This window comes from Mauremys mutica, chromosome 4 (assembly GCF_020497125.1).
Source record: "Mauremys mutica isolate MM-2020 ecotype Southern chromosome 4, ASM2049712v1, whole genome shotgun sequence".
NCBI classification, from domain to species: domain Eukaryota; kingdom Metazoa; phylum Chordata; order Testudines; family Geoemydidae; genus Mauremys; species Mauremys mutica.
Window position 1 is genome coordinate 59,706,895 of NC_059075.1, and position 26,100 is coordinate 59,732,994.

The 26,100-nt window shown below is 45.6% G+C and overlaps 1 protein-coding gene and 1 long non-coding RNA gene across 5 annotated transcripts in view; one reads left to right on the forward strand and one right to left on the reverse strand.

Moving 5' to 3' along the window:
• Positions 1-26,100, reverse strand: part of CCDC9B (coiled-coil domain containing 9B) — a 102,806-nt gene that overhangs the window by 63,124 nt on the left and 13,582 nt on the right. For all 4 annotated transcript variants that reach the window (XM_045016542.1, XM_045016544.1, XM_045016545.1 and 1 more), the window contains exons 4-5: positions 25,527-25,688; positions 10,145-10,297 (exon numbers count right to left, since the gene is read on the reverse strand). In XM_045016542.1, coding sequence (XP_044872477.1) covers positions 10,145-10,297; positions 25,527-25,688 — 315 coding nt within the window. The remainder of the gene's footprint in view (positions 1-10,144; positions 10,298-25,526; positions 25,689-26,100) is intronic.
• LOC123370209 overlaps positions 3,082-26,100 on the forward strand; it is a 31,868-nt gene continuing 8,849 nt past the window's right edge. Inside the window, exon 1 of the long non-coding RNA XR_006579309.1 lies at positions 3,082-3,280. This is a non-coding gene — a long non-coding RNA (uncharacterized LOC123370209). The remainder of the gene's footprint in view (positions 3,281-26,100) is intronic.

Consider the following 26,100-nt stretch of genomic DNA (forward strand, 5'->3'; position numbering starts at 1 on the left):
CCTTCCAACCCTACTCTTCTATGATACTATCTCTCAGGGATGCAAGGCGAAGCTTGAAAATGTGCCCCAAGTGTGACTGATGCCTGCCTGAGTCTGCAGACAGCTTGAACCTGTAGCTCCAAGAGATGTAAACTGCCCCACTCATGGATGCTGCTGACCCAAGGAGGGGCAGTGCTACAACATTGTGGGGGAGGGGCATGAGGGGCCCATATGGGTTGTGCCTAAAGTCCCAGACTGCCTTAATTCAACCTTGCCACCATCACTGCCTCTGTCTGACCACTCTAGCTTGAAAGCTTCCCATGCTGTCAAACCTTTCCCTTTGATTTAGCACCAAACATGATCATGCAAGTCCAGCCACAGAGAGGTCATTTGCATGTCCTTGGATGCAATAAAAACTCTGGCCAGAATCTTCTGTGTGCTACCAACACTTGGCACTGACATAACACTTTATTTGAAAAGCAATCTACGAACGTTAACTTCCTGCTCCATACAATGCCCCTGTGAGGTGAATAATGTTATTGCCCTTCTACACATGGGGAAACTGAGGCACAGAAAGGTTAACACCCAACAGTGAGACAATCACTGCACCAGGATCAGAAAGCCTGGATCTGTGCTCCCAGCTCTTTGCTCAGGTCACCAGATCATGCTGCCTCTCAAGCCTATGCCCCAAGTAGGAATTGTCACACAGATGTTGATGGCAGCATTGGTGTTTCTGAGGGTGGGCTTTCAGAAGAAATGCTGTTCTCCGGAGGAAGGGAGAGGAGCGAGGGTCATGTGTCTGCTCCTTTCTAGGAGCCCAGTTCTGCCAAAGGATCTGCATGCTTGAACTTTGCTCCTTCACAGAGTCCATTTGACTTCAGTGGGACCTCCTTGCAGGAGGAAGAGGACAGGCAGCTGAAGGACCACGCCCTAGGTTTGTTTGGGATCTTTCAAGCTAGTATTACTCGAGAAGCCTCGTTTTCAAATGCTGCCACTGACACAGTACATGCAAATCCCACACTTGGTAAGATCCCCACAGGTAGGTAAGATTAAATGAGTTCATTTTGGGATCTAGACCATCTCATTGAATTTTTATTTTCAAAATGAAGATGATAAATCACATGACTCAATCAAGCAGATGCCATCTGCAGATCCTGGTTGGAGGAGATACATTAATATGGTTTCTCTTTAGGGTCAGATTTGCTACTCTTACTTCACAGGTAGTCCCACTAAAATGAATGGGAGTAACTGCAGAGGAAGGTGCTAGTCCATGTGAGTAAAAGCAGCAGACCCTAGTTATGTGGGGCTAGATTTTCAAAGGAGCTCAGAGCCAGATTTCCAAGTGCTCAGCACCCACAAATGGAGCCAGATTTTCAAAAAAGCTCAGCATATTGGGTGAATTATATTTTCTGACCACCTACTGTGATGCCCGTATGGAAGCTGAGTTCTTTGGAAAACCACATCTGCAGTGTCAAATGGAACACTTTCTCTCTCCTTCTCTTCTTGGCAGTGGGTTTTTCTCTATTGTGGGGAGGGGTGACATATATTCTAACACGTATAGCTGAGCCAGTGAGGGCAGTTCGTCCATCTCCAGACTGGAAATGGCTTCACTTGTGATGTATTACCTAGGGAAACGCTGTTAATAAATAGGCAATGTAAAACACCCAGAAGCCACATACCTACCTGTCTGTTTGCAAGATGTAAGATGTTAATTAACAGGCATGCTCCAGTGGTTCCAGTGTGCTGGCTCACAGCTCTAATGCATAAAATGATTCTCCTGAAACATAGCCATGAAAAATGCCAGAGCATGGAGAGGCCTCTTAGGAAAACTGCTACCAAACACACAGCCAGTGAAACTTGCTCTCAGCCCTACTGCCAATAATCAGAATCCTGCAACCAGGGGAAAGTCATGGATACAGACAGTAAGGGGAGGGGAAAACATGGCTGCTCTTCAATTCCCCCAGCTTTTGTAGGAGCTAATTTTATTAGTTTCTGTGGGAGTGGAAGCCATGTTTGATTTCATTTCTGTCTCTGCACACAGGGTGAAGCAGAGTTGAATTCTCAAAGTTGCCAGGGACAAAGGGCTCCACTCCCCCAAGCAGGCCAGATCATGTTCCATTGTGGAAACATCTGCACAGGGATCAGGAACTCTGATGTCCACTGTGAGCTCAGGCATATGCTTGATGCACAGGGCCAGCTGCATGGAGTCCCAGTGCTTCTTCATGGGCTCTGGGTCCCCTACTCCAGCTCCCCAGCGCTCCAGCTCAGAGGGACAGAGAGTGTTCTGTAGGAACAGGACTATGGCTTCTGGCTCAAATTTTTCTCTGTTGTTTCTGCTGGATGCAGGAAATGAAGGTGTGAGAAATGTGGGTCCTCCACAGCCAGTTCCCAAGCCCTCATCCCTTGGGTATCCCCAGACACCATAGAGAGCTTTCAGTGAGGGCTGAGGGAACACAGGACTGCTGCCATGGAGGCAGCTGATTTCTCCTTCTGTATGGTGGGGAGAATTGCATGCAGCATCCGTTCCATGCACAGATCCTGAGGGTGGGATCCAGTCCTATACATTTTCTAAACTGTGGGCTCTTAGGCAGTTGCCATGGTAAAGCTACTTAACCCACCACCAGATATCTTGCACTTCAGCTCCAGATTGCGATTGATGAAAAAATCGTGGGAGCCATGTCCACCTCCAGACCACAGGTGGGTACTGGCATGCTCAGCTTTCCCATGCTGCTGCCCCATTCTCAGGCTGACAGGCACAGCACCACCTCACTCATCACCCAAGAGGGAAGAGCATATTAGTGTCCGACTGGCTTTTGGTGGGCTCCCTGGCTGCAACCTGTCAGTGAGAGCAGCAGCGTGGGGAGTCCAAGATGGAGAGCCTGTGGTCTGTCATGGCAACAGTGAGTGGGAGTGAAAGGTTTATGAATGTGGCTTCTCAGTTTTATGCCATCACTTCTAAGTTGGAGCCTGTGGTCTAGTTAGCTCTAAGTGTTTTGCCTTTGCTTTCTGAGTGCTGCACCTTTAAATCTCTAAGAACTCTGTCTGCAGAGCCAGGCAGACATTTTGAGAGGCAGAGCTGCTGCAGCCTACTAGGGAGGAGACACGATCACACCGTGCTCTCTCATGGAGACTTTACTTTTGTGGTTTGTTATTCTAAAAGACAACCTGATTCTGCATGAAAGGTGCTGTTTGGTCTTTGTTTAAGAGAAAACTTACAAGAGGTGAAGATTTCTGCTGTGCTACATGTGGCCAGAGGGGTTGTTGTCTCACAACCCCATGGCTCTCTGGGAGGAGAGACAAGGTAAGCACTTTACACCCATATTGATTCTTAAAATGTTGGATACGACCCTGTGATAGGTTGGGTAAGGTTCTAGTCACCTGCGCAATCCAGCAAAATGTCAACAGGCTTCATGCAAACTCGCTTCTAAAAGAGAGTCTGGAGATCTGAAAGCAACTCCTACACCACAGCCACCAGAGAAAGGAAAAGGACCAAGTGTCTGGATAGCTCAAGACGGGGTGTCAAAGCTGTTGAGCCATCCACAGGGCGTTCTAGACAGTCCAAGCCACCCCACAGAGCGCTGCATCTGTCTGAGGGAGGGACAGAGTGGGTGTTAAAGAGTGAGCAAGGAATGAATTGATCTGTGAGGGTGCAAGAGAGTGAAGGAGGAGAGCATGTGTAGCCAGGGCTGAGTGAATGTGGAAATTGTTAGCTTGGACAGACTGGATGGCTCAGGACAAGGGGATACGGAAGAGAAGGGGAGGGCCTTTTGCTTATAGGTCATCATTGCCAATCTAGATGAGGCTGGTAACTGCTGGCAGTAATCACCATCTGTTCAGCTGCCTGTATATTGAGACGGCAGTTCAGTTCAGTTCTTTGTGGACAGGCATTCACACCACAAAAACCACCATCACAATTGGTGTGGATTAGCACCCTGGCTAGTAATCTCAGTAAAAAGCCCTGGACTGAATGGGAATATAAGCAGAATTACCCTCTTGTCCCTTAGGATGGTCCATCCCCAGGTTGAGATACAGTGGTAGGAAGCTTCCTATGAAGAGACTGAGTGTCTGCAGAAGCATCTGGAAATGAAATGGAAGAGCCAACTTAGTTGCCTCCACTGCTGACTGCTTCTGCATAGGAGAAAGACGGGGAAAAGAAACAGTCTACTCCTCGAGGACTAGAGCCAGCAGTACGTGTGGCGGTACCAGCCACCCCCCAGAAGCTGCCAGTGGAACAGAAGAGAAGGGAACCAAGGACAAGATTGTCCTGCAGAATGTGCCTGGGAGCAGGGAGACTACATGGCAGGCCAGCATGGGCAAGAGCATAAAAGCAGGGGACCAGGGCTGTGGCAGCTGGTGCAGGGGAATAGGAAGACCAGGCAGGAGGGAAGCATGTGCAAGGGAAAAAGAGGAGAGAAAGGAATATAATCAGTGGGGGGGGGGGATGGTGTTTATGATATTTTTCAAAAATCACAAATCACATAATCATAGACTCAGTGCAAACCTTGCAATGACGTCAGTAGGAGCAGGATTAGGCCCTAAATAGAAAGGGGCCCCTCCTTCTTTACCACCCTCTAGCTCTGGGCACCCCCCTCTTTTAATGTGAACAATTCTCCCTTGCGTGAGGAGTAGGGAAAGTTGGGAGCTCTGTCACACTCAAATTAAAACAAAAGCTCTTTCTAGCAAAAAGCAGTTTAAAATGCTTCAGCAATCCCAATATCTATTTCATGCTGTGAGGTGGAGTGGCTCCCTGGCTCGAGGACAAACGGCATGGTGTTATGGAAACGCAAAGGCAGGCACTGCCCGTGAGAGCCAAGCGACTCTGCCAGCCGTGCTTACCAACTCTCCCAGCATGATTTACAATCTCAATTTCATTGTCTCTTTGTGCTCCCTGCTGTCCTGTCAACCATTCTACACCCCGAGCCGTGCAGGCGAAAAGGAACAGACCTGCCCATCTTACTGTGTAAGACCCTCCCATGCCCCCACTCATGGCATGCAGCACAGTGTCGACAGCACAGAGACATGCTTTCTTCCTGCGGATACCACGCTGAGAAGAGGGCAGAGTGCAAGAGCTGCTGCTGAATCAGGCGGATTGAATTGTGCAGTGCTTGAGTGAATGGCCCCCCGCATCAGCAGAATGTAGCCAAGGCTCTGTCAATCTCAGGCTGCTAGAGCGCAGTTCAAAGCGACATTTAATCTCCACTAGAGAACACAAATAATGCAGCTGCCCCTTCAAGCACAAAGCCAGCCCTGTGCCTCCCGCCTGGGCTGTGTGGTACAGGAGGACGCAGTGTTTCTAAAGGCTAGAAACAGGGACTGCCAATCAGGATTCTCTTCTCTCTCCCTGAGATAGTTAAACCATCCCCATTAGTATAGGATCTGAGCACCTCACACTCTGTGGTGTATTTATCATCACAATGCTCCTGTGAGGTAGGGAAGTGCTATTATCCCCAGCTTACTGACAGAGAGAGAAAATAACTTGCCTGGGATCACCCAAGAAGTCTGTGGGGGAGCAGGGAATTGAAGGCAAATCTCCTGAGTTCCAGACTAGCACCCTAGTCATTGGAACCTGATTATGTCACAGATTTTCTCTGTGGCTTTGGACAAGTCACTGAACCTTTCTGTGCTTCAGTTTCCTCATCTGTAAAATGGGTTAATGTACTTATTCACCTCTGTGAACTACTCTGAGATAGTCAGACCAAAAAATATTAATGAATTCATTCCTGTGTTCTTACTATTAATTAGCCTGATGCACACCAGTGCTCTCAGGAGGGAGGTTAATCGGCGGCAGAGTGGGAGAGACAGATGTATCTGTCTTTGGCTTTTTGGAGTCCTGTCAGCACTAGTAAATGGATGCATTGCTGACAATGCTCCCTCCCAAATCTGTATCAGAAATGACTGAAGTGACAGTGTAGGCTGGACAAAACCATTTCAGAAAATGTTTCTAGGTGCAACAGGTGCAAGCTGAACTGCAGGTGGACAAGGGGCAGCTGTCATTTTAGGCTCCATCTGCACTGCATGTCTAACTGATTCTAGTTACCACATGTTTAACATCTGTAGCATAGTGAGGAACCTATGCATATCCCTCAGACTGGGCTTGGTGAGGTCCCATCGACGCTACACACTTTAACCATGCGTCTGACAAAGTGGGTATTCACCCACGAAAGCTTACGCTCCAGTACTTCTGTTGGTCTATAAGGTGCCACAGGACTCTTTGTCACTTTTTACAGATCCAGATTAACACGGCTACCCCTCAGATACTTTAACTACGCTGTTTCCAAATCTGTGACTCATTGGTTGTAGGCTGCTTGTGGCTGAGTACTGCTTATCAAGCAGTTGTCTCAGTAGTACCTTGTGTTCCCTTTGGGTATGTCTACACTGCGATTAGACAGCCACAGCTGGCCCATGCCAGCTGACATGGGCTCACAGGGTGTGGGCGGTGGGGCTGTTTCATTGCAGTGTAGACTTCTGGGCTTGGGCTGGAGCCTGGGCTCTAGGACCCTGCAAGGTGGGAGGGTCCCAGAACTCAGACTCCAGCCTGAGCCCAGAAGTCTACACGGCAACTAAACAGCCCCGCAACCTGAGTCATAGATTCATAGATTCTAGGATGGGAAGGGACTTCGAGAGGTCATCGAGTCCAGTCCCCTGCCCTCATGGCAGGACCAAATACTGTCTAGACCATCCCTGATAGACATTTATCTAACCTACTCTTAAATATCTCCAGAGATGAAGATTCCACAACCTCCCTCTGCAGTTTATTCCAATGTTTAACCACCCTGACAGTTAGGAACTTTTTCCTAATGTCCATCCTTAACCTCCCTTGCTGCAGTTTAAGCCCCTTGCTTCTTGGTCTATCCTTCGAGGCTAAGGTGAACAAGTTTTCTCCCTCCTCCTGATGACGCCCTTTTAGATACCTGAAAACTGCTATCATGTCCCCTCTCAGTCTTCTCTTTTCCAAACTAAACAAACCCAATTCTTTCAGCCTTCCTTCATAGGTCATGTTCACTGGCACGGGCCAGCTGCGGGTTTTTAATTGCAGTGTAGACACACCCAGAGCAATCCGTTGTCTCTCATCTCATACTTAGGGCTTGTCTACATGCCCCTGCAATTTGGACTACTACAGGGGTGAGAATTGCTGCACTCAAAAGAGTGCTGTGCTGTAACTGCCCTGTGGGGATGCTGCTGGTGTGAACTAATAGGTACTTAGTTCACATTAACATAGTCCTATTTGAAGAGGATGACATTAATGCAAACTAGGGACCTTGTAGTTCATGCTAGCAGCATCCATACAGGGCAGTTGCAGCACAGCACTTTGGTGCATGCTGCAAGTCACACGCCCATATTCTACACCATGCTGCAGTACACACATAGCATTAGGTTCTAAGCTCTCTGCGACAGGAACCATCTCTTTGTGATATGTCAGTATAGCGTCCAGCACAATGGGCCTGGGCCTCCAGGTGCTACCACGTTACAAATCAAATACTAATAATTAACAAGGTAGAGGAGACAGCGTTGTATTTCCCAATAGGTGGGCGAATCTCATGCAGCGGATTGGAATGTAGAATATTGAGGTTCAACTAATAACTATTGGAAATTAGGGTTTCAGAAGTCAGCTCAATCACCTTTTTTATATTATGGCTGATTTAACAACTAGTCAATCTACAAAAACATTTTTTTAAAAACCTATTTAACTAAAATGAGCACAGGGTTTGAGAATCTACTGTCCAGTAGTTTCTGTTAGGACCTTCATTTTCTCAGTTCCACTCTGCCTTCTCTGAGGGTCAGAATGGTAGCTCCTTGTTTGCTTGCTGGCTGAGTGACTGGGTGTTTTTTAGCATATCGACAGACATCTCCTAAAGAGCATGGCTCTTTGTACAGGGGCAGGATGCCTGTCTCAGGAAGTAACTCTGAGAATTCTCTGCCTGGGGAGAGAATGAAGCTCTTTGTACCAACAGCAGGAGGGGCGCTGCCTCTGTACTCTTTGCCAGTAATAAATAGAGGTGGCTTTTTTTATTAAAGTGAGATCATGACAGTGTCATTAGTTCAGGACTCAGCCTGACTGCACTAACCCACCAATAAGGAGACGGTGAAATCATACAACATTCTTAATTCTTCCTTTTCATTGCCTTCAGACTCTTAAACGCTGCTTAGTGATGTACTTCTTGCTTCTGTACACTAGGTGCAGTATTTAGACTCTTTTATATTAAGCTCCAGTTTTGTTTTTTCTGCACCTATCCTATGCATTTGACACTTCGCTGTGCAGCAGCAAAGCGGTGAATGTGACCAAATGACTTTGTGGAATTCTTCTCAGGGTGGATAATGGCACCCACTTTGTCATTTCTCATGGCCACCCCTTCGTGCGCACGTGTCCACCAGAACGCAGGAGTGCAAGTTCTCTCTCCTTTCCTACCCAGACCACTTGCTTCTATTTCAAAATTCAAACATGAACACTGGTGTCGGAGGAGGACAGCACAGGCTGAGTGTTTGCAGAGAAGCATTAATTGGGGATTATCTGGATTAAATTTTGACAAAGTCCACTGAATACACTGTGGCCATTTGCAAATGGAGAATAGGAGGCAGTGACAGGGAAATGTTGGCTCCTCTCCCTGGGATACCCAGTTAGGTAAGTTAATTGGGAACATTGTCTTTAAAGTGTGGTAGAACAGCGTGATTAGAAAGTTATTTGAGGGGTGGGAAAGCCAAGCCTTTTGGGCTGTTATGGACTTTCTCCTGAGTCTGCCTGAAAACTGAATTGCAGCATATATTTACATTTTGGAGGAGGAGAATTTGAAGGCAGGCTCCCTTTATGAAGCAGCAATGATCCCTACTGAGCATGCCCCCCCCAAATTCCTATTAATTTTCTAAGTGTCCTCTGTTTAGCTTTAACTATGGCAAAGTGTAGCTTGTAGGTAGCAGGTAGGGCACTGAATGGGGAGGAGATAGAGCGTTATGAATGCAGCTCCTTTTTCTCAAACATTAGGGCTCTGATTATTAGATCTTCAGGAGATACACTTTGGGCAGGAATAGGGGGAGGGGAAACATGGCTTTTACCAATCCCCATGGCATAAGATAGAGCAGCCTTGAGGTTGCTCTAATATATGCATTGGTTTTCAATTACTCCAAGGGCTGTTTGCGCAGGCAAGAATAGCCTCAGCACACTGGTGCACAGGCTACATCCCCTATCCCCCAAACATGCCCTGACAATTTCCCTTCGGCAGGGCCTGTGTTGTAGAACTATTACACTAGTTCTGTGCTACCATGGAAACCCCCTGCACTGCTGAGTATTCAATGGTTGCTCAATTTGCTGACTTATCTGGTTCTCTATGACATTCAATGTAAAGTGACCATAGGGAAACAGATAGTAGGGTCCTGTATCTCTAGTCAAACTCTCAGTGGGGAGGAGAAAAAGCTGGGGAATACCCTAGGCAATTAGCAGCACACTTTGGCTGCAGTCCCACTGAGGGAAATTGCCTTTGACCTTTATGTACAACCTTGTTTTGTGTATTTTAGCTTTATGTTTTCTCTTGTTATCTTTCATGATCCTGAGCACTGGGTGTTGGAGGCACACTCTTGCTTGGCTCTGTATTCTCTTGTATTGAGATACATCATTTTTGCGAGGAAGGAGTTTGCAATAGAGTATTTGGTCCGTGTTTCCAAAATCTAAAAGGTTCAACAAAATCATCAAATGGGCTGCCCCATGGGTGACATCAGTTTGTTTTGGACATGAATATTGCCCACCCCAATTAACTTTTAAGTTGTACTGTCTGTCTGCCTGGGATAGGGCTCTTTGACCGTGTCCTACACCATGGCCCTGGGTGGAAAGCTGGCTTTAGGTGTCCCTGAGGCCTGTGGCTCTAAAAGATGATAACTTTTGCATTCTTTCCTTCTTAAATACAAGGCAAGTACATGGCAATGCCTGCCCCTCCCCTTGTTCCCCTCAAAGAAGCATCATATGAGATTCCTTTGGGGATCATGTTGAAGAATCTGCTGAGGTCAAAACTGAACAAGTCTGGAGATAGATAGAGCTAGGATCACAGAGAAGGGAACGTGGATCAGGGCCTATGGCCTTGTCTCCTGAGCTAGGCTAGCCAGACAGCTTTAGCCCTGATAACTCCCACACTACTAAAAAACACTATCTCCAACTGGCCTGCTGCCGGAATGCACTCACTTTTTCCTTGTTGTCCATGGTGATGGCAATCTGCATCCGTCTCCCTCTGCGGAGAGCTACCAGGTGATCCACCTCTTCCTCGCTCAGGTCTGGGTCCCCACCTTGACTCAGGAGGCCTTCTGAACTCCGTTTCTCACTGACAATCCGCTTCCCCTGGAAACAACAGAGCAAGAGCAACATACACATAATGACACAAAATTTAGAAGCATCCCTCTTCCTGTATCAGCCTATCACTATAATCATAGACACAGAGGGGCTGGTGGTGAATTTAGGAATTGGCATAACAGAACAAATCAATGGTCCCTCCAGTCCAGTTCAGCCTCCAAGCTCTGACGGTGGCAAATATTGGGAACTTTGGAGGAAAATGTAAAGTTCACATAAATTCACTTAGCTTATTGCAGTGTTTCTCAAACTCGGGTCGCCGCTTGTGTAGATAAAACCCCTGGCAGGCCGGGCTGGTGTGTTTACCTGCCCCATCCGCAGGTCCAGCCGATCGCAGCTCCCACTGGCCACGGTTCACTGCTCCAGGCTAATGGGAGCTACTGGAAGTGATGCGGGCTGAGGGACTTACTGGCCACTGCTTCCAGCAGCTCCCATTGGTCTGCAGCGGCAAACCGCGGCCAGTGGACGCCACGATCAGCCGGATCTGCAGACTGGGCAGGTAAACAAACTGGCCCAGCCTGCCAAGGGCTTTCCCTGCACAAGTGGCGGAACAAGTTTGAGAAATATTGGCTTATTGTGTACAACTATCCAATGAGGAACGTTTCTTCTTGTCTTCATTGCTCCAAAACTTGAGTATTGATTGACAGCCTTTATCATTTTTATTTTATAGTGAATTATAGTCAGGTGTTGCTAGTTGTATTCTCTTTTGATTCTTACTAAGATATTTGCCTCCATAAAATCCAAGGGTGAAAATGGGGGAGGGAGAAGGGGGAGTCGGAGTAGCGATACTCCCCTAAACCCACACACAAACCATGCCCTTGTCACCTGAGACTCTGTGATCTTCATAATATCATTGTCCCTCTCCTTTCTTGAATGATTTGATCAACAGTAGAACAATTGAACTACTGATCAAATAGTGAAATAGTTGACAATGTTGACATTTAAACTCTTGTCATGAGCTTCAGATGACATGGGCCGTTCATACCTTTCAGAGTTATTGCTTCAGGCTGTCTGCTGATTCAGAAACACTTCGCTGCATCTGTTTATGTCTGGTTTTTATTCTGATTATTATCTTCACAGTCAATTCAGCTCCTGGTAATATCCCTCAGCAGTGAGTTCCACAGAGTAAATATATCTTTATCTTTCTGTTTCACTGTGTGCCATTTTGTTCTCATATTACAGGAAAGGGTAAATTGGAGAATTTGACAGGTCGTCTTTATACTAGTCAGTATTCTATAGATAGCTCTGTCATATCTCTTCTTAGTTTTCTTCTTTCCAAATAATTTCTAGAGTAAATTTTTCAAAAGCAAGTAGGTGACTTAGGAGCCTGAATAATGGTACTTATGCTCCTAAATCACACAGGCACTTTTGAAAATGTTACCCTATGTCTCCTTATTCTCTCTTCATGTGGATGCCGTCCTTAGCTCGCCTCTAACAGTGCTGTGCAGAACTCGGCTGTTTCATTTCGCAAGGGGAGGTGCATGTTCTTCACTGTCAATCTGGGGGGGTTTCACTCACATCTGAGTGAACTTGGTGAATTAACTCAAAATTTCAAAACAAAATGTAGTTAAAATTAGAGAGCTCCTTTATAACAGCAAATTTCATATGATTTGCATGTAAAACCTTAACTGGACCCAGGTTTGTTCAAAAAGTTTGCAAACCTCAGCAGTACTTTCATTGAATTTGTAATGACACCTGAAACCAAACATGTTTCACTGTAGCCTTATCAATACTAGGTTCTGTCAGAGGTTCAGCTGACCAGGTGTTAGCCCCATGGCCAAGTGCAGACAAGGATCCTTCAGCCAGACCAATTTTTCTCAACTGTTTCAATGCAGCCATTCAGCACGTTTAAATAACACGTGGTAAAAGTTCTGGAAGCTCTCAGAGCCTTTTTCTACATCAGGGGTTTATTATCCTCTTGCTTACACTGGTTTAACTCTGCATACCTCCATTAACTTCATAGGAGTTACTCTTGATTTACACTGGTATAAGTGAGAAGAGAATCAGGGCTGAGGGCTCCTGCTGGTTCTAATATCCAGAGCCTGTTCTAACAGTGGTGGGAATTTTTTGTACAATTTCCTAGCGTAGACACAGCTTTAGTTTCAAATTTCATAGCAAACATTCACGCAGTGTAGCCTCTAATAATTTTTGTTGCCTTTCTTGGGACTTTTTCTATTTCTGCTGTATCCTTTTTGAGATGAGATCATTTGAAAACAAATATTGTATGAAAGGTGAGGCTCCGCCATCAGTCAGTTGAACATCATTCTAATAGTTTCTGCATTGTTCCCTATCCCCATGTCAACACAGCCTAACATTTGATGTGCTAGTTTGACGGTTGCTGTGAATTGAGTGGATGTCTTCAGTGAGCCATCCCCAGGGATGTCCAGATCAATGATAAAGAGTGGTTCAGGAGGCAAATTAGCAATCAACATTACCCAAAGAGTCACAGTAGTGTGAATTCATTGTTTCATTTACTATAGTACTATACAGTATATTAATATTTAAACAGTATGATAGGGAAATATATATATATATATATATTCACAGCAAAATAACTGACCAAGTATTATTATTAACTACAATTGGTTAATAACATAGTAAAAGCATCTTGATTGGTTAATAATTAAAGCACACAGTGTTTCAGTATCATGTGCTGCAAAGAGGCACATTAAAGAGCGGCTTGCAAGCGTCAATCTGAGTATCACAGGTCTAGATCTTTTTCATAAGAGTTTAAAATTAATTCAGAATCCAATCTGACCGTCAAAAGAACGAGCAGTCATTTTAATGCACAATGCAAACTGTCTTGGAGGCCATTGCAGTCAGATATCCAGGGACAGGTTAACTATTGAGCCTAGGAGAACTGAATGCTGTAGAGATCTCCATCCTCACAAATTATATAAACTGTGTTAAAGGCTTTTGGAAGTCCTGTATATTGGCTGGTTGATGGCCATTCTGATATCTTGGCAGAGCGCCACAGAGAGGAACTTACTTGGGTTTATTAGAGTTGGACCTGAGCCACAAAGTTCAAATCTGGATCCAAACTCCTCCAAAATTCCGTTGTCCGATCCAAGGTTTGCATTCCATCAGTTCTATAGTGCAATGTACTGGGTTTTGGTGTATATATAGTGTTGCCCTCTAGTGGCTAGCCCACAGGGACTATGTGATGGGACATGCCCCCATCTTACTGATAAGCTAACGAGCATTCTGCACTGAGGCAGTGCCAGTTATGTGCACCTGCAGAACAAGCTCCACTTGGAGAAGTGGAGTTTAAAAGGGTGAGACTGGCCACACAAACTAGAGGGTTGGCTTTGTTTTCTTCCTAGGAGCAGGGAAGATGCCAGGGACTGCTAGCAAGGGGAGCTCAGTCTGAGGCAGTTGCTAGCCCATCCTTCTCCCCTTCCTTGTCTGGGGCAGACTGGCATTATGAGCCTGATATGGACGAAGGATGCTGAAGGGGTCCTTGCATCCAGTGAGCTGCGGTGGGACCTGGGGAATGCTGCCAGGGACAAGAGGCAAGTGAACATGACTAGACTCAAGAGTCAGAAAGGACCCTGAGAGTGAACTGAACTCCTGCTGGAAACAGTCAGATTGCTTGGCAGTGGGTGTATGTAGGGGACCCATGGGTAACAGATTCAAAGAGACTACAACTGATCCCAGGTTGAGAGTCGGCTGACTACGGCTATTACAATTGCAAAGTAAGGACATTCTTCTTTAGTTAAAGGGCAAGAAGTCCGCGGTTTTGGAGCAGAAGGAACAGGGGTCTAGACCTAGCACTGTGCGTGCGATTAATAAATTTGCCAGTTGTCTGCAGCACATGGGTTTTTTACAATAGTGACCAGCCAGGTAGTGCAGATCAGGATCCAGATTCATAGATTCCAAGGCCAGAAGGAACCACTGTGATCATCTAGTCTGACCTCCTATATAACACAGACCAGGTAACTTCCCTCAAAATAATTCCTACAGCGGAGCTTTTCGAAAAACATCCTATCTTGATTTTAAAATTGTTCAGTGATGCAGAATCCACCACAACCCATGGTAATTTGTTCCAATTACTCTACCTTATTTCCAGTCTGAATTTGTCTAGTTTCAACTTCCAGCCATTGGATGATGTTAGACCTTTCTCTGCTAGACTGACAAGCCCATTATCAAATACGTGTTCCCATGTAGGTACTTATAGACTGTGATCAAGTCTCCCTTGAACTGTATCTTTGTTAAGCTAAATAGATGGAGCTCCTTGAGTCTATGACTATAAAGCATGTTTTCTAATCCTTTCCTCATTCTCATGGCTCTTCTCTGAACTCTCCAATTTATCAACATCCTTCTTGGATTGTGGACATCAGAACTGGACACAGTATTCTGGCACTGGCTGCACCACAGTATAGAGGTGAAATAACCGCTCTACTCCAATTTGAGATTTCTCTGCTTATTCATCTGAGAATTGCATTAACCCTTTTGGCCACAGCATTGCACTGGGAACTCATGTTCCGCTGATTATTCACCATGACCCCAAATCTTTTTTAGCGTCAACCATTCAAACATCTAGAAAGTTAAGGAGTTATTAGATTCTGGCTTTGATTAACACCCCATTTCTCATTTGTTGAATCATGTCATCAGTAATATCAATAAACCTCCATGAATACACACAGTTGGCCAGTCAAAACACAGGATGTTTGAATGGGATGTTATGAATTATACTCAGCTGAATGTTTTAAAGGGATACTGTCAAGATAAAAAACATGTATTTATTTTTAGTTCCTTTTTTTTAATTCTCCTCTATTCATGTTCTTATAATGTGATATATACTTGTAATACCTTGGATTTTATAACTAAACAAATCTTTCAAATCTGGCTTACTTTTCACCATTTATGTGTTTGTGTTTACTTTCTCAGTTTTACTCAAATTGTAGAGTGCAATTAGATTCTACATTTGTAGAGTAAACATGAACTGAACGTGGTGAGAGCAGAATTAAACCTCTGAACAGCTTGTCTTGTGTTTATCTAAATCACACAGGCAATTCTGAAAATCCCACCCGCTGTTATCTTTGGGTTCACACTACTATGGGGCAGTGTTTATAGCCAAAAATTCTCCTATCTTTGTTTTTCTGGAAAAGGTGTCATGAAAACACTTATAGTGAGATTTCCTCAGTCACCAACGGAATTTGGATGCCCAATTCTCATAAAAATTACTGGAAAATAGGACTCCAAATCCTGCTGGTGGCTTTGAAAAATCTCAGCTTTATGTTCTTATTACATTTTTTCAAGCCAAAACCTATGTAGTGAGTCTCAATATGCCTCATGAAGCTCCCTTTATAAAGTGCCTTAATATCTAATTTGGTTTTTGATACTTAAAAAAATATGCTCATCATAATCTTGAGGCATGTATGCATTAATTAGAGGTCAGCTGCAGCTGTGGTATAACACCACTGAAGTCAGTGGAGTTACATCAGGATAAATATGGCTTACATGCTTTGGAATCAGGAGCAACGTTTCAGAAAAATTCAAGGGGAGGGAGCAAAGTCATTTCAGCATATAGAACATGGTGTGATTATATTATATCCTGCAAAGTTGGGGGAGAAAGGGTCATGGTGGGAGGACCGGAAGACATAATGGAGCATAAAAACCTATGAAAAGCTAGGAGGGGCTGCCCTGTGGCGCCAAATGACACCTCTGTATAGAGTAAAAGAGGTGCAAGGTTTCGCCCTTTCCTTTCCCTCCTCTACCCTAATTTCCCCCTTTTAAAAACTATTCTTTTTTGGGTCCCCAGCTGCTTTCCTGAAGGCAGAAATTTATCATATCTCCTTCAGTTACCCATCTCCTGCATCCCACCACCAACACTCTGCTCGAGTGAGTTATGTACCACTATTAAAGAACACTGCATCCAAAATACTAGATTCCTTCTTTATCACCATTTTAATAGAAATGGACAATAATTTTCTCCCATCACCGTGAAGAACTGCTGGGAACCACAGCAGTGACCATTTCTTTTTCAAAATGGATCCATTTGTCCTCTAGGGCCAGATCCTGCAAGGTCATGATATATCCCTGAGTACCCTTGGTGCCTACTGACATTAGTGGGTTGCTCAGCACCTTGCAGGATAGGACCTTTAAAGCGCTACCTGTGGCTGAGTGTCCTTGTCCCATGTCTAGGATGACTTAGAACTTCTAACTCAGCTTTACTAACCATGGCATATTGCTCGAGTCTGATGTCTCGCTGGTGTTGTCAGCATTCTCTCAAGTATCAATATTGCCATAGAACATCTGTGCTCCACTGGTGATTAACCTAGCGTGAGGGACGCTATTGGAAGTACATTTTGTCACCCTTAAGTCCAACAAACCCATCTGGTACACTAAGCTATGTGGTTAATTAATGAGCTGGAGAATTGGGGTTCCCTGCCCAGAGTGATGCACTGATGTGAGCTGCTCAGCACTGTGGGCAGCATTTTTATAAAAAAGGCCAGTTTGGGGGTGGACATGGGGGAGTCTCTAGTAGTTTTGGGTGGCTCAGAGTACTAATAATGAGCTACTAACCTATAAACTCTACATCAACAACTCAAATCCAGTCTACATCAGTAGTTGATACCTGGTGCCATTCAGTGGTCTATGCAAATGATCTCAGTCCAGTTCCTGTTACACAGATAACACCATCACAAATAGGCACTCAGAAGAGAGACCTACGGCTATGTCTACACTACTGCGGTAAGTCGACCTATGCTACGCAACTCCAGCTATGTGAATAACGTAGCAGGAGTCAACATACTTTAGGTCGAGTTACCACAGGGTCTACATTGCTGGGGGTCGATGGGAGAAACTCAGCGATCTGCTGTTGATTTGGCCGGTTTTCACTAGACCCACTAAATCGACTGCTGGTGCATTGATCTCAGAGCATGGATCCCGGCCAGAGCAGGCTCCAGGCACCAGCTCAGCAAGCAGGTGCTTGGGGCGGCCAAGGGGAAGTGGTTGCACGTCAGGCTGTTTGGCAGCAATTCGACGGCGGGTCCCTCGGTCCCTCTCAGAGGGAAGGACCGGCCGCCGAATTGCCACCAAAGAAGAAAGCGGCGTGGTGGAGCTGCCGCCGATCATGACTTTCTTTTTTTTTTTTTTCCCCCCTGCTTAGGGAGGGAAAAACCCTGGAGCTGGCCCTGATCCCGGCTGTAGTGTAGACCTGCCCTAGGACTGAATGGGCATGGAGAATAAATTAACCTCCCACCGGTGGTCCCTCCAGAACAGTGTTTCTTAAACTGGGGTTGCCGCTTGTATAGGGAAAGCCCCTGGCGGGCCGGGACAGTGTGTTTACCTGCCCCGTCCGCAGGTTCAGCCGATCGCAGCTCCCACTGGCCGCGGTCGCTGCTCCAGGCCAATGGGAGCTGCTGGAAGTGGCGTGGGCCAAGGGACTTACTGGCTGCCGCTTCCAGCAGCTCCCATTGGCCTGCAGTGGTGAACCGCGGCCAGTGGGAGCCGCGATCGGCCGGACCTGCGGACAGGGCAGGTAAACAAACCGGCCCAGCCCGCTAGGCGCTTTTCCTACACAAGTGGCGACCCCAGTTTGAGAAACACTGCTCCAGAATAAGGATGAGACACACTGGAGGGAACTGAGTATGAAACCTTGCACTGCTGGTGCCTGGGTTATAGTTGTGCTGACCCTGCTCCCATTGAAGACCCTGCTCCCATTGAAGACCAGGCGAGCAGGAGCAGGCTTTCCATGGGTATGTAGCAGAGCTCTGCAGGCCTGTCAATTGAGCAACTTCACTTTTTAAGTGACAGCTACCAGCTGTGCCCACAGAGAATCCCTCCCGAGTGGAGAAGGGGCCCAGATTTCCAGCCAGGGGTGGCTCCAGGCCCCAGCACGCCAAGCACATGCTTGGGACAGCATGCCACGGGGGGCGCTCTGCCGGTTGCCAGGAGAGGGCAGGCGGCTCCGGTGGACCTCCCGCAGGTGTGCCTGCGGAGGGTCCACTGGTCCCGCGGCTTCGGTGGAGCATCCGCAGGCACGCCTGTGGGAGGTCCACTGAAGCCACGGGACCAGCGGACCCTCCGCAGGCACGTCTGTGGGAAGTCCACCGGAGCCGCGGGACCGGCAACCGGCAGAGGGCCCCCCCCCCCGCGCGTGCCGCCGTGCTTGGGGCGGCGAAATAGCTAGAGCCGCCCCTGTTTCCAGCTGACTCCAGATGGATCACAGCAGATTTGGGAAACTCTGTGAATGTAGCCTCTCTAATACCCAAGGATTTAGAAAGGTCAGAAGTGGTGGTGAGAGGCTATGGGAGAGGAATTATGCAAAGCGCCAGTGAAACCTGACAATCAAAGAGAAACCAATATTTAAATAAAGTTAACCAATTAGGGGTGAGTGCTGAAAAGTGTTTATTGGATTTGCAGCAGATACAGCACATCTAGACAATTTATCATTAGAATTAAATGTACCATTAGGAGGGAATAGAGTACAAGTGAGGCAATTAAGCACAGCACAGATTATCTGGGCTTGGGGGGAGTGATGCTTTTATTAAGGTAGAACACAGGAGACAGATCTACTTAGTAGCATTATGACTAGTTTTGAAAAAAAGTCAGACGTGGAGATTACAGAAAATTGACTGGATTTTCTGGAAATGTTTCCCTCCCAGCATCCTTTCCAGCAAACTAATTCACAATATCCTCATTCCAGCCACTTGATTTAATGTTCATGTGTTTTCTTTAACTCCTTTTCCTGGCAGAATAGTATCGGTTACTTCATTAGTCTCTTGTTTCTAATCTCGAGCGTCCAGAGGGATCCTTTAATCACAGTAAGAGCGTGCTCTGTGGGGGATACTGACACTTCCCAGGGGTTTCTGCCTCTCAGTCTCTGGCTGAACAATAAACCCAGGCCGCGATATGCACTCAGCAACAGAGAGTCCCCAGTTGTCTTTTCCTGCTTAAATATAGTAGTGCCCCTGCAGAGCTTCAGCTTGCTCAGAAAATCTCTGCAGGCTGTGGAGAGCCAGTTGGGGTCTGCGGTGTTTCAACTGCTTTGAGCCTCCCAGGAGTTAGCCACCAACACTTTCACTTATTCACAAATGTTGGTGATACAGGGCCTGATCCAAAGCCCGTTGAAGTCAACGGAAAGGCTCCTGTTGACTTCAAGTGGTGTTGTAAATTTAGTATTTGCAGTGATGAATCACTAAACAAATGAGCATGAATCAGGGTATTAGCTCTTTGGCCATATCTGAGACTCTTGAATGTCTGTGGTCCAAGGCCTCATACCTGCAAGCCCTCCATGTGCAGACTTCTCATTGACTTCAATGAGAATCCCTCCCACAGAAAGCTTGTAGAAGCTGACCCTGCATGGACTCTCACAGTGAAGAGGTTTCAGAGTGGGAGCCATGTTAGTCTGTATCAGCAAAAACAAAGAGGAGTCCTTGTGGCACCTACTCCTTGTTGTTTTTACAGTGAAGAGGCTGTCACAGCAGGAAGAAAGCCTGCTGAAGCGCCAGCTGGAATAATGAACCCATAATAAATGCCAGTTATGCCTTTGCAGAGTTCTTCTATTGGCCCTACCTGCCCTTTCCTGGCTTCACATCTTTCTCTGTGACTGAAACGGACAACATGTGATTAGAGGCTCTGACGTTAGATGTTTAGATGTAGTCAGAGAAGCTGCAGCCGCATCATTTATACTGATTAGCTGCTATTCTGTAACTTGTGATGTACACTCTGCACTGCAACCTGTGTATTTTAATATGGCAACAAAAATCCAAGGTTTAAAAACTGCCCATTTAGGAGGAAGTTTCATAGTGGAGCAAGCTTGGACAAACACAAACAGAACTGAGCATTATATAGTTTACATACTTTGCTCAGCCAGTCCTTCCTTGCATTCTCTGTTTATAGTTACTTTAGATATTTATGTTTGAATGAAAATATTCCCCTTGCAAGGGCCCTGGCGTTTGCCATGGGAAGGAGGATGATTTAACAAAGTGATTTAATTTAATAACTGTGGTTTATATCTCAGTGCCACCATCCAAGACACAATAGGGTTTTCCAGTCCACATTTGATTCCTAGGCGGTGGAGCCTAATTGCCACCTAGCAACTTCTCAGGCCTTCAGAGTTCCAATAAATGCCTTAATAGGACAGCAGTAGTAGATAAGTCAGCAGCCGATCTGAAATAATATACAACTTAGACCAAGATTCTACACAATTGCTTTCCCCTTCTCCACCACACATGGTCCCTCCCTTATACACACACTCCTCCAATTCCCATTTTAATAATTAAATTGAATGTAACTAAATGAGGGTTCTGCAGTGACACCATTGAAACACATAAAACAAACTGATTTTCCTCCAGCTCCAATCCAGGCTAATGGTCACAGCTTTACACTAACATGTGGGAGACCAGGATGAGAACTTGGATTTTATGCTGTAGGTCACGTTCTGGGCTCCAGGGGTTAGCGCCTATGTGGAAGAGCCATATACAAAGAAAATGTTATTAATCCACATCTAAGACCACAAGCAGAAGTATGTAGCCAAAAGAGGCACTGATGGAGGTTTAAATATTTCATTTGTAATGTTCAGTAAATACTGGGTGTAGCGATTTACAGGTAGACACTCCATAGTCCAAGCCCAGAAGCATCTCTTTTTTTCATCTCATGAGGGGCTTTGGTTGTAGGGGAATGTGATTTCATTTGAAGGGGAGAAGCATATTTAATGCAACTGTCAATCTATTTGTAAAGAATGAAATGAGGGGCCTGAATCCTTTCCGATGCCCCTGAACAATAATTTTGAAAGCAATCTTATTTCCCAAATGATTTGGTTCCTTTAAGGTAACATTTAATGGTTCTACAATAGCAGTGATTGCAGCCACATCTCCTTTGTGGAGAAGGGCAAACACAACAGGGAGAGATGGAATTCAAAAGGCACCAGAGGCACAAAACCAGGATTGCTTTTCCAAACCACCTTATAAAGGAGAAGTGACTCTAGGATGACCAGACGTCCCGATTTTATAGGGACAGTCCTGATTTTTGGGTCTTTTTCTTATATAGGCTCCTATTACCCCCCACCTCTGTCCTGATTTTTCACATTTGCTGTCTGGTCACCCTAAGTGACTCTATGTACATTTAGGCTACCTGCAAGGTTTTCTTCATCTCTGCATAGTGGGAGTTGTGGGGTATTAGCTTCATATACTTGGAAAATGTTTTTGGCTTTAAGCTAAGCCATGTAAATGCACCCAGATACTATGAGCCAAATTCATCCCTGTACCAGAGCTGAGCTTGGGGCCAGGCACCAGGACTCCCAATAAGGCAAAACTTTGTCACCTGTATGCCTCCACCATGCTGGGTTGTCTGGCAGAGGCTGGAACAGCCAGCGGGGCTGCCCTAACTTGCACTTGGCTGACCATAGCCCTGATGGGCCCCTTCATCAGCCAGTAATAGCTGAGGTGTAGCCTGGCCATGGCTCCTTTGTTCTGGCATGCCCCCTACTCCACAAGGGCTCAGCAGGAGCCTTGCACAGGGTGCCAATCCCATGCCATCCTGGGACTCCTCCTATGCTCGGGGCATTTACTGGGGTCCATTAGTGCAGCTTTGACTCTGCCAACATGAAAGAGTCCTAATGTAAAGGCTGTGTCAGTCACCGGTGAGTCAGGCCTTATGTGCTAGCTGTCTAATAATAAATGTTTCATTATTATTAATAATCAATATTATGACACTCACCATTCTGAGTGAATTAAGTGCCCATCTTCACTGGAAAAACTTAGTATCTCTCTGTTCTAAAGCTTTTAAAGGTGAAAAGGCAGCTTTTAAATAACTCAATTCAAGTTATTATTTAGTGAGTCCCTTCAGGGGGTTTACTCTTGCTCCCACTGAAGTCAATGGCAAAATCACAGACTTCAATGAGAACAGGATCAGACCCACAGGGTACATCAGACCCTCATGCAACTGAGCACCGATGCCTGTATCCTTACAATACTAACTGCCAGATCTTTATCAAGTCCTTCTTCACAAATAACTTCTGACAGAACAGAAGCCATGGCTGAGATTCTTTTCATCTTTGCACATGGGCACGCAGACTTCACAAGTGTTCAGAAGTGAAGAGGTAACTTTTTGGATGACTTCTGCCTTGTCTAACAATCTCTGATCAAGCTTGAAGACGTAATACTTTTCGCAGTGACAGCATTTGGGGAAGAAAAGGGCATTTCAGAGCCCTGCATCTGGGGTTAGCCAATTAGTTCTTTATACCCAGCTCTTCTGGGCCAGCTGGGAGCCACCAGGATGACCCAGCATCATATTTTTGTTACCGGTTTTAGTTCTTTGCACAAAGGAGGGTTTGGCAGAAATGCTTAGGCTATTTGAAATGTCCATCTGTTATGAATTTACTGCTCTGAAAGTTGGCTACTGGCTACAAACAAGCAGACGAATGAAAATCTCCATTTTCTTACAGTCATCTGGCAGGCTTGTTGGTGAGGAGACTGATTCCCAAGAAGAATTCCAGTTCTGCTTAACTTATCATCTCTAACAATATGTATCCCTGGGACACAAAACACCATTAGAGCATTCTTGCTGGCCACATGACTAGACTTAGCATCTCCTTCATTCCTGGAAACAGGGGCGGCTCTAGGTATTTTGCCGCCCCAAGCACGGCAGGCAGGCTGCCTTCGGTGGCTTGCCTGTGGGAGGTCCCCGGTCCTGTGGATTCGGCGGCAGCCTGCGGGAGGTCTGCCGAAGCCGCGGGACCAGCAGACCCTCCTCAGGCAAGCCGCGGAAGGCAACCTGCCTGCCACCTTCGTGGCGACCAGCTGAGCGCCCCCCATGGGTTGCCGCCCCAGGCACATGCTTGGCATGCTGGAGCCTGGAGCCGCCCCTGCCTGGAAAGCATCTTGATCCCTGATATATACAGTATGCTAGAGCAGCTGTATTGTCCATCTATATCATCCTATGAACACCTAGTTTTGTTTTATTTTGAGCTAATAAAATAAACCAGATAATTCCAGAATAAAGAGCCAAAACCTAAAGTCCCTGCTCTGTTTTTATTCAGTCTTTGCTCAGGCAGACTCCCACTGATTTCAATGGCAACTGTAGCCACTTTAATGTTTTACTTCCACGCAAGCTTGCTTGAGTAAGAAACTCTTAAAATCTGAGTCAGGACATAGGGATTTCTGCCCAGAAACAGGATCCCTTCTCTCACAAGAATATCATTTGCTCCAGGGTAGGGTAAGGAAAATTCCTGGCAAGTCCCATCACCCTGAAGGTTTGGCATCTGTCTTCAGGTTTACGTTTCCAGAGTCCCAAAGCATTGGTCTCCTCTTTCAGTCACCATGATAAAATGAACTCCACGTTCATTGGAAGAAGACATTTCTGGCCTAGAGTACGTTTTTGTGAGTCCAGTGTCAGTCCATAAGCAAGTCTTGAATGGAGATGGTCCCAAGGAATCAGTGGCATGTAGGATATGACCAGCCCATCAGTTGATACCTTTCCCTGTGAGTGTATATCTATAGTGCTTCACTGAGGTTTAGTTCATTTTCATCTGAAGAAAAGACGTTTACTGCCTTTGTGGTCAGTAGTACATCCAAATGATTAATACTCTGAGTTTGCCATGATTATGCGTGATTGATGATCAGGGGTTTGTAGAGAAACCCCATCTCAACCTTAACTCTAATGTCACAATAGCAATGCTGTAATATGGAGAAAGTTGTGGGAAAGATGAGGGTCCCACTTTGTCAACTTTGACATTGGGTGGCCATTGCACTTGCAAGTGCTTGGTATGCAATGGACATCCAGGTATCTACTTTTCTCTTTATGTTTAGAACTTTGTGGAACTGAATTAGGGTCTGGTACCATATCAGCATGAGAAGTGTTACCACTTTCATCTATTGGGCATAACTACCTGCCTGGAGAGCACAGTATAGTTTCATCACAGCTGGTGGACTGGTGTCCTCATTTTACTTACAGTGTTTCTTTTTCATTTCCATAGCAAATGTATTGAATTTAGCAACTCTGTTTTTGATTCTTCTCAGCAGAAGGGGCACTGCTGTGACTGATCAGTTGAGAGGCAGAGGAAAGGGACTGACTCTATGCAGCTGGAGGCAGCTGTTGGACCTTCTGAGGGCACAGAAAATTCAGGATTGGTGACTTCTGCCTGTTAATCAGACATGGAAAGGAAAACCCATAGTGCCTGGCTTGGCAGCAACCTGAAACACAGAATAAGCATTCACTGCAGGATCAAGTAATGAGAAGGTGGATTGGGAAGGATTTGCTCTTTTAAAATCACAAATATCTTCAATAATTAGCAAAGTTAGGAAGACGTAAAAACACATTAATGGTAAATGTGATTCAAATTTAATGTAAATTGTTTCTCTTGCTTTTAAATATATTTTAGTGGTGGGAGAAGGTGTTGTATTGACAGCCATAGGCATAGAAAGGGCTGTGAGGATGTAACCCTCCTCGTGTCTCAACCACGATTTGGAGGGACCATACCTAAAATTGAAACAAATGGTCAGTTTCCGTGCCCAGTCAATCTGCAGAGATTGCTAGCTAGGGTGCCAATTAGTGCCAGTTGTGATGGTGACTAGTGATGTGGACATCTGTCCGTTGGGAACTGGATTGAGATTGCCAGCTGTTGTTATGGTTTGTATGTCTAGAGGATGCTATGAGTGCATTTTATAAATAGAATATATAAAAATAATAGGCCAAAAACCAGTCATCAGATTTCTGGTTCCACCCACCTGGGTTGGATTCTAACTAGAAATGGTCCCAAGCTGTGAATTTCAGATCCACATTCAAATTGGAACGTCCCTAAAGTGTGAGGTTCAGGTCCATTTCTAGTTCAAGCCAGTGACCTAGAAGCAAAAGTCTAAGTCTGACACACTTTAAAAGTTTCCCTTGTTAAGGCACCAACTTGTGCTTCAAGTTAGCATCTGAATGTTTTTCAAGTCCAGTTTAACTTGCAGCTGTAACTGACTATGGATGGTATCTCATCTCTGAGAGTAAGCCACGAGTATAAAATGGGGAAAGGTATGGAAATTACTGTCAGGCTTGGAAATAGGATGCCTTTGGCAGGAGGAATCCAGAGTAGCACCATGTACACACAGATCACAGGAGCATATTTAAACAGGGAGTCCTCGAGGAAGTAATTGCAAGCATCAGTGCAGTAAGGAACAGGAAGACATTGAACAAAGCTCCAAGTTGAGAGAATGAGAACAGGGACCCCTTACAGCACAGAGAAAGCAATATATTAAGTCTTGAGTGATGCATCATTTTAAAGACCCACCTTGGCTTTGTTGTCCATAGTAACAGCCAGCTGCATCCTCTTCCCCATCCTGAATGTAAACATATGATCTGCTTCCTCCTCATCTTCCTCCTCACTGCCGACTCCAAACCCTGGGCTGGTGGGGCAGCTGCTGCCCCATTTCTCACTCACCACCCTTTTCTCCTGAAAAGCCAATCGGTCTGGTTAGAAAACAAGTCCTTTTGGGGTTACCGGCGTGTTTCCATTTTAGGAAAAACCTCTGCTTCAACAGCTGGGAGAGGGCAGCTGTGGAAATGTTAGAACTTGCTCCATGAGTTGCTTTTCGCTCCCATTACAATACCATGACATTCTTCCAAAAGAGCAAAACAACAGGCACATTGTCTGATTAGCTGTGAAACCCACAAATCTAAGTGGGTCCGGAAAACCCATTGCATTTACAAATCTGACATTTCAGACTAAAATGTCAAAGGTTTAGGAAACAGATGTCATCATTTTCTTGTTAACGCTTACAGCTAGATTGCATACAGCAACCCTAACTCCTAGTGCTGATCATTTATTGTTGACACCAGCAGACTACTGGTGTGAGTAAGTGCTC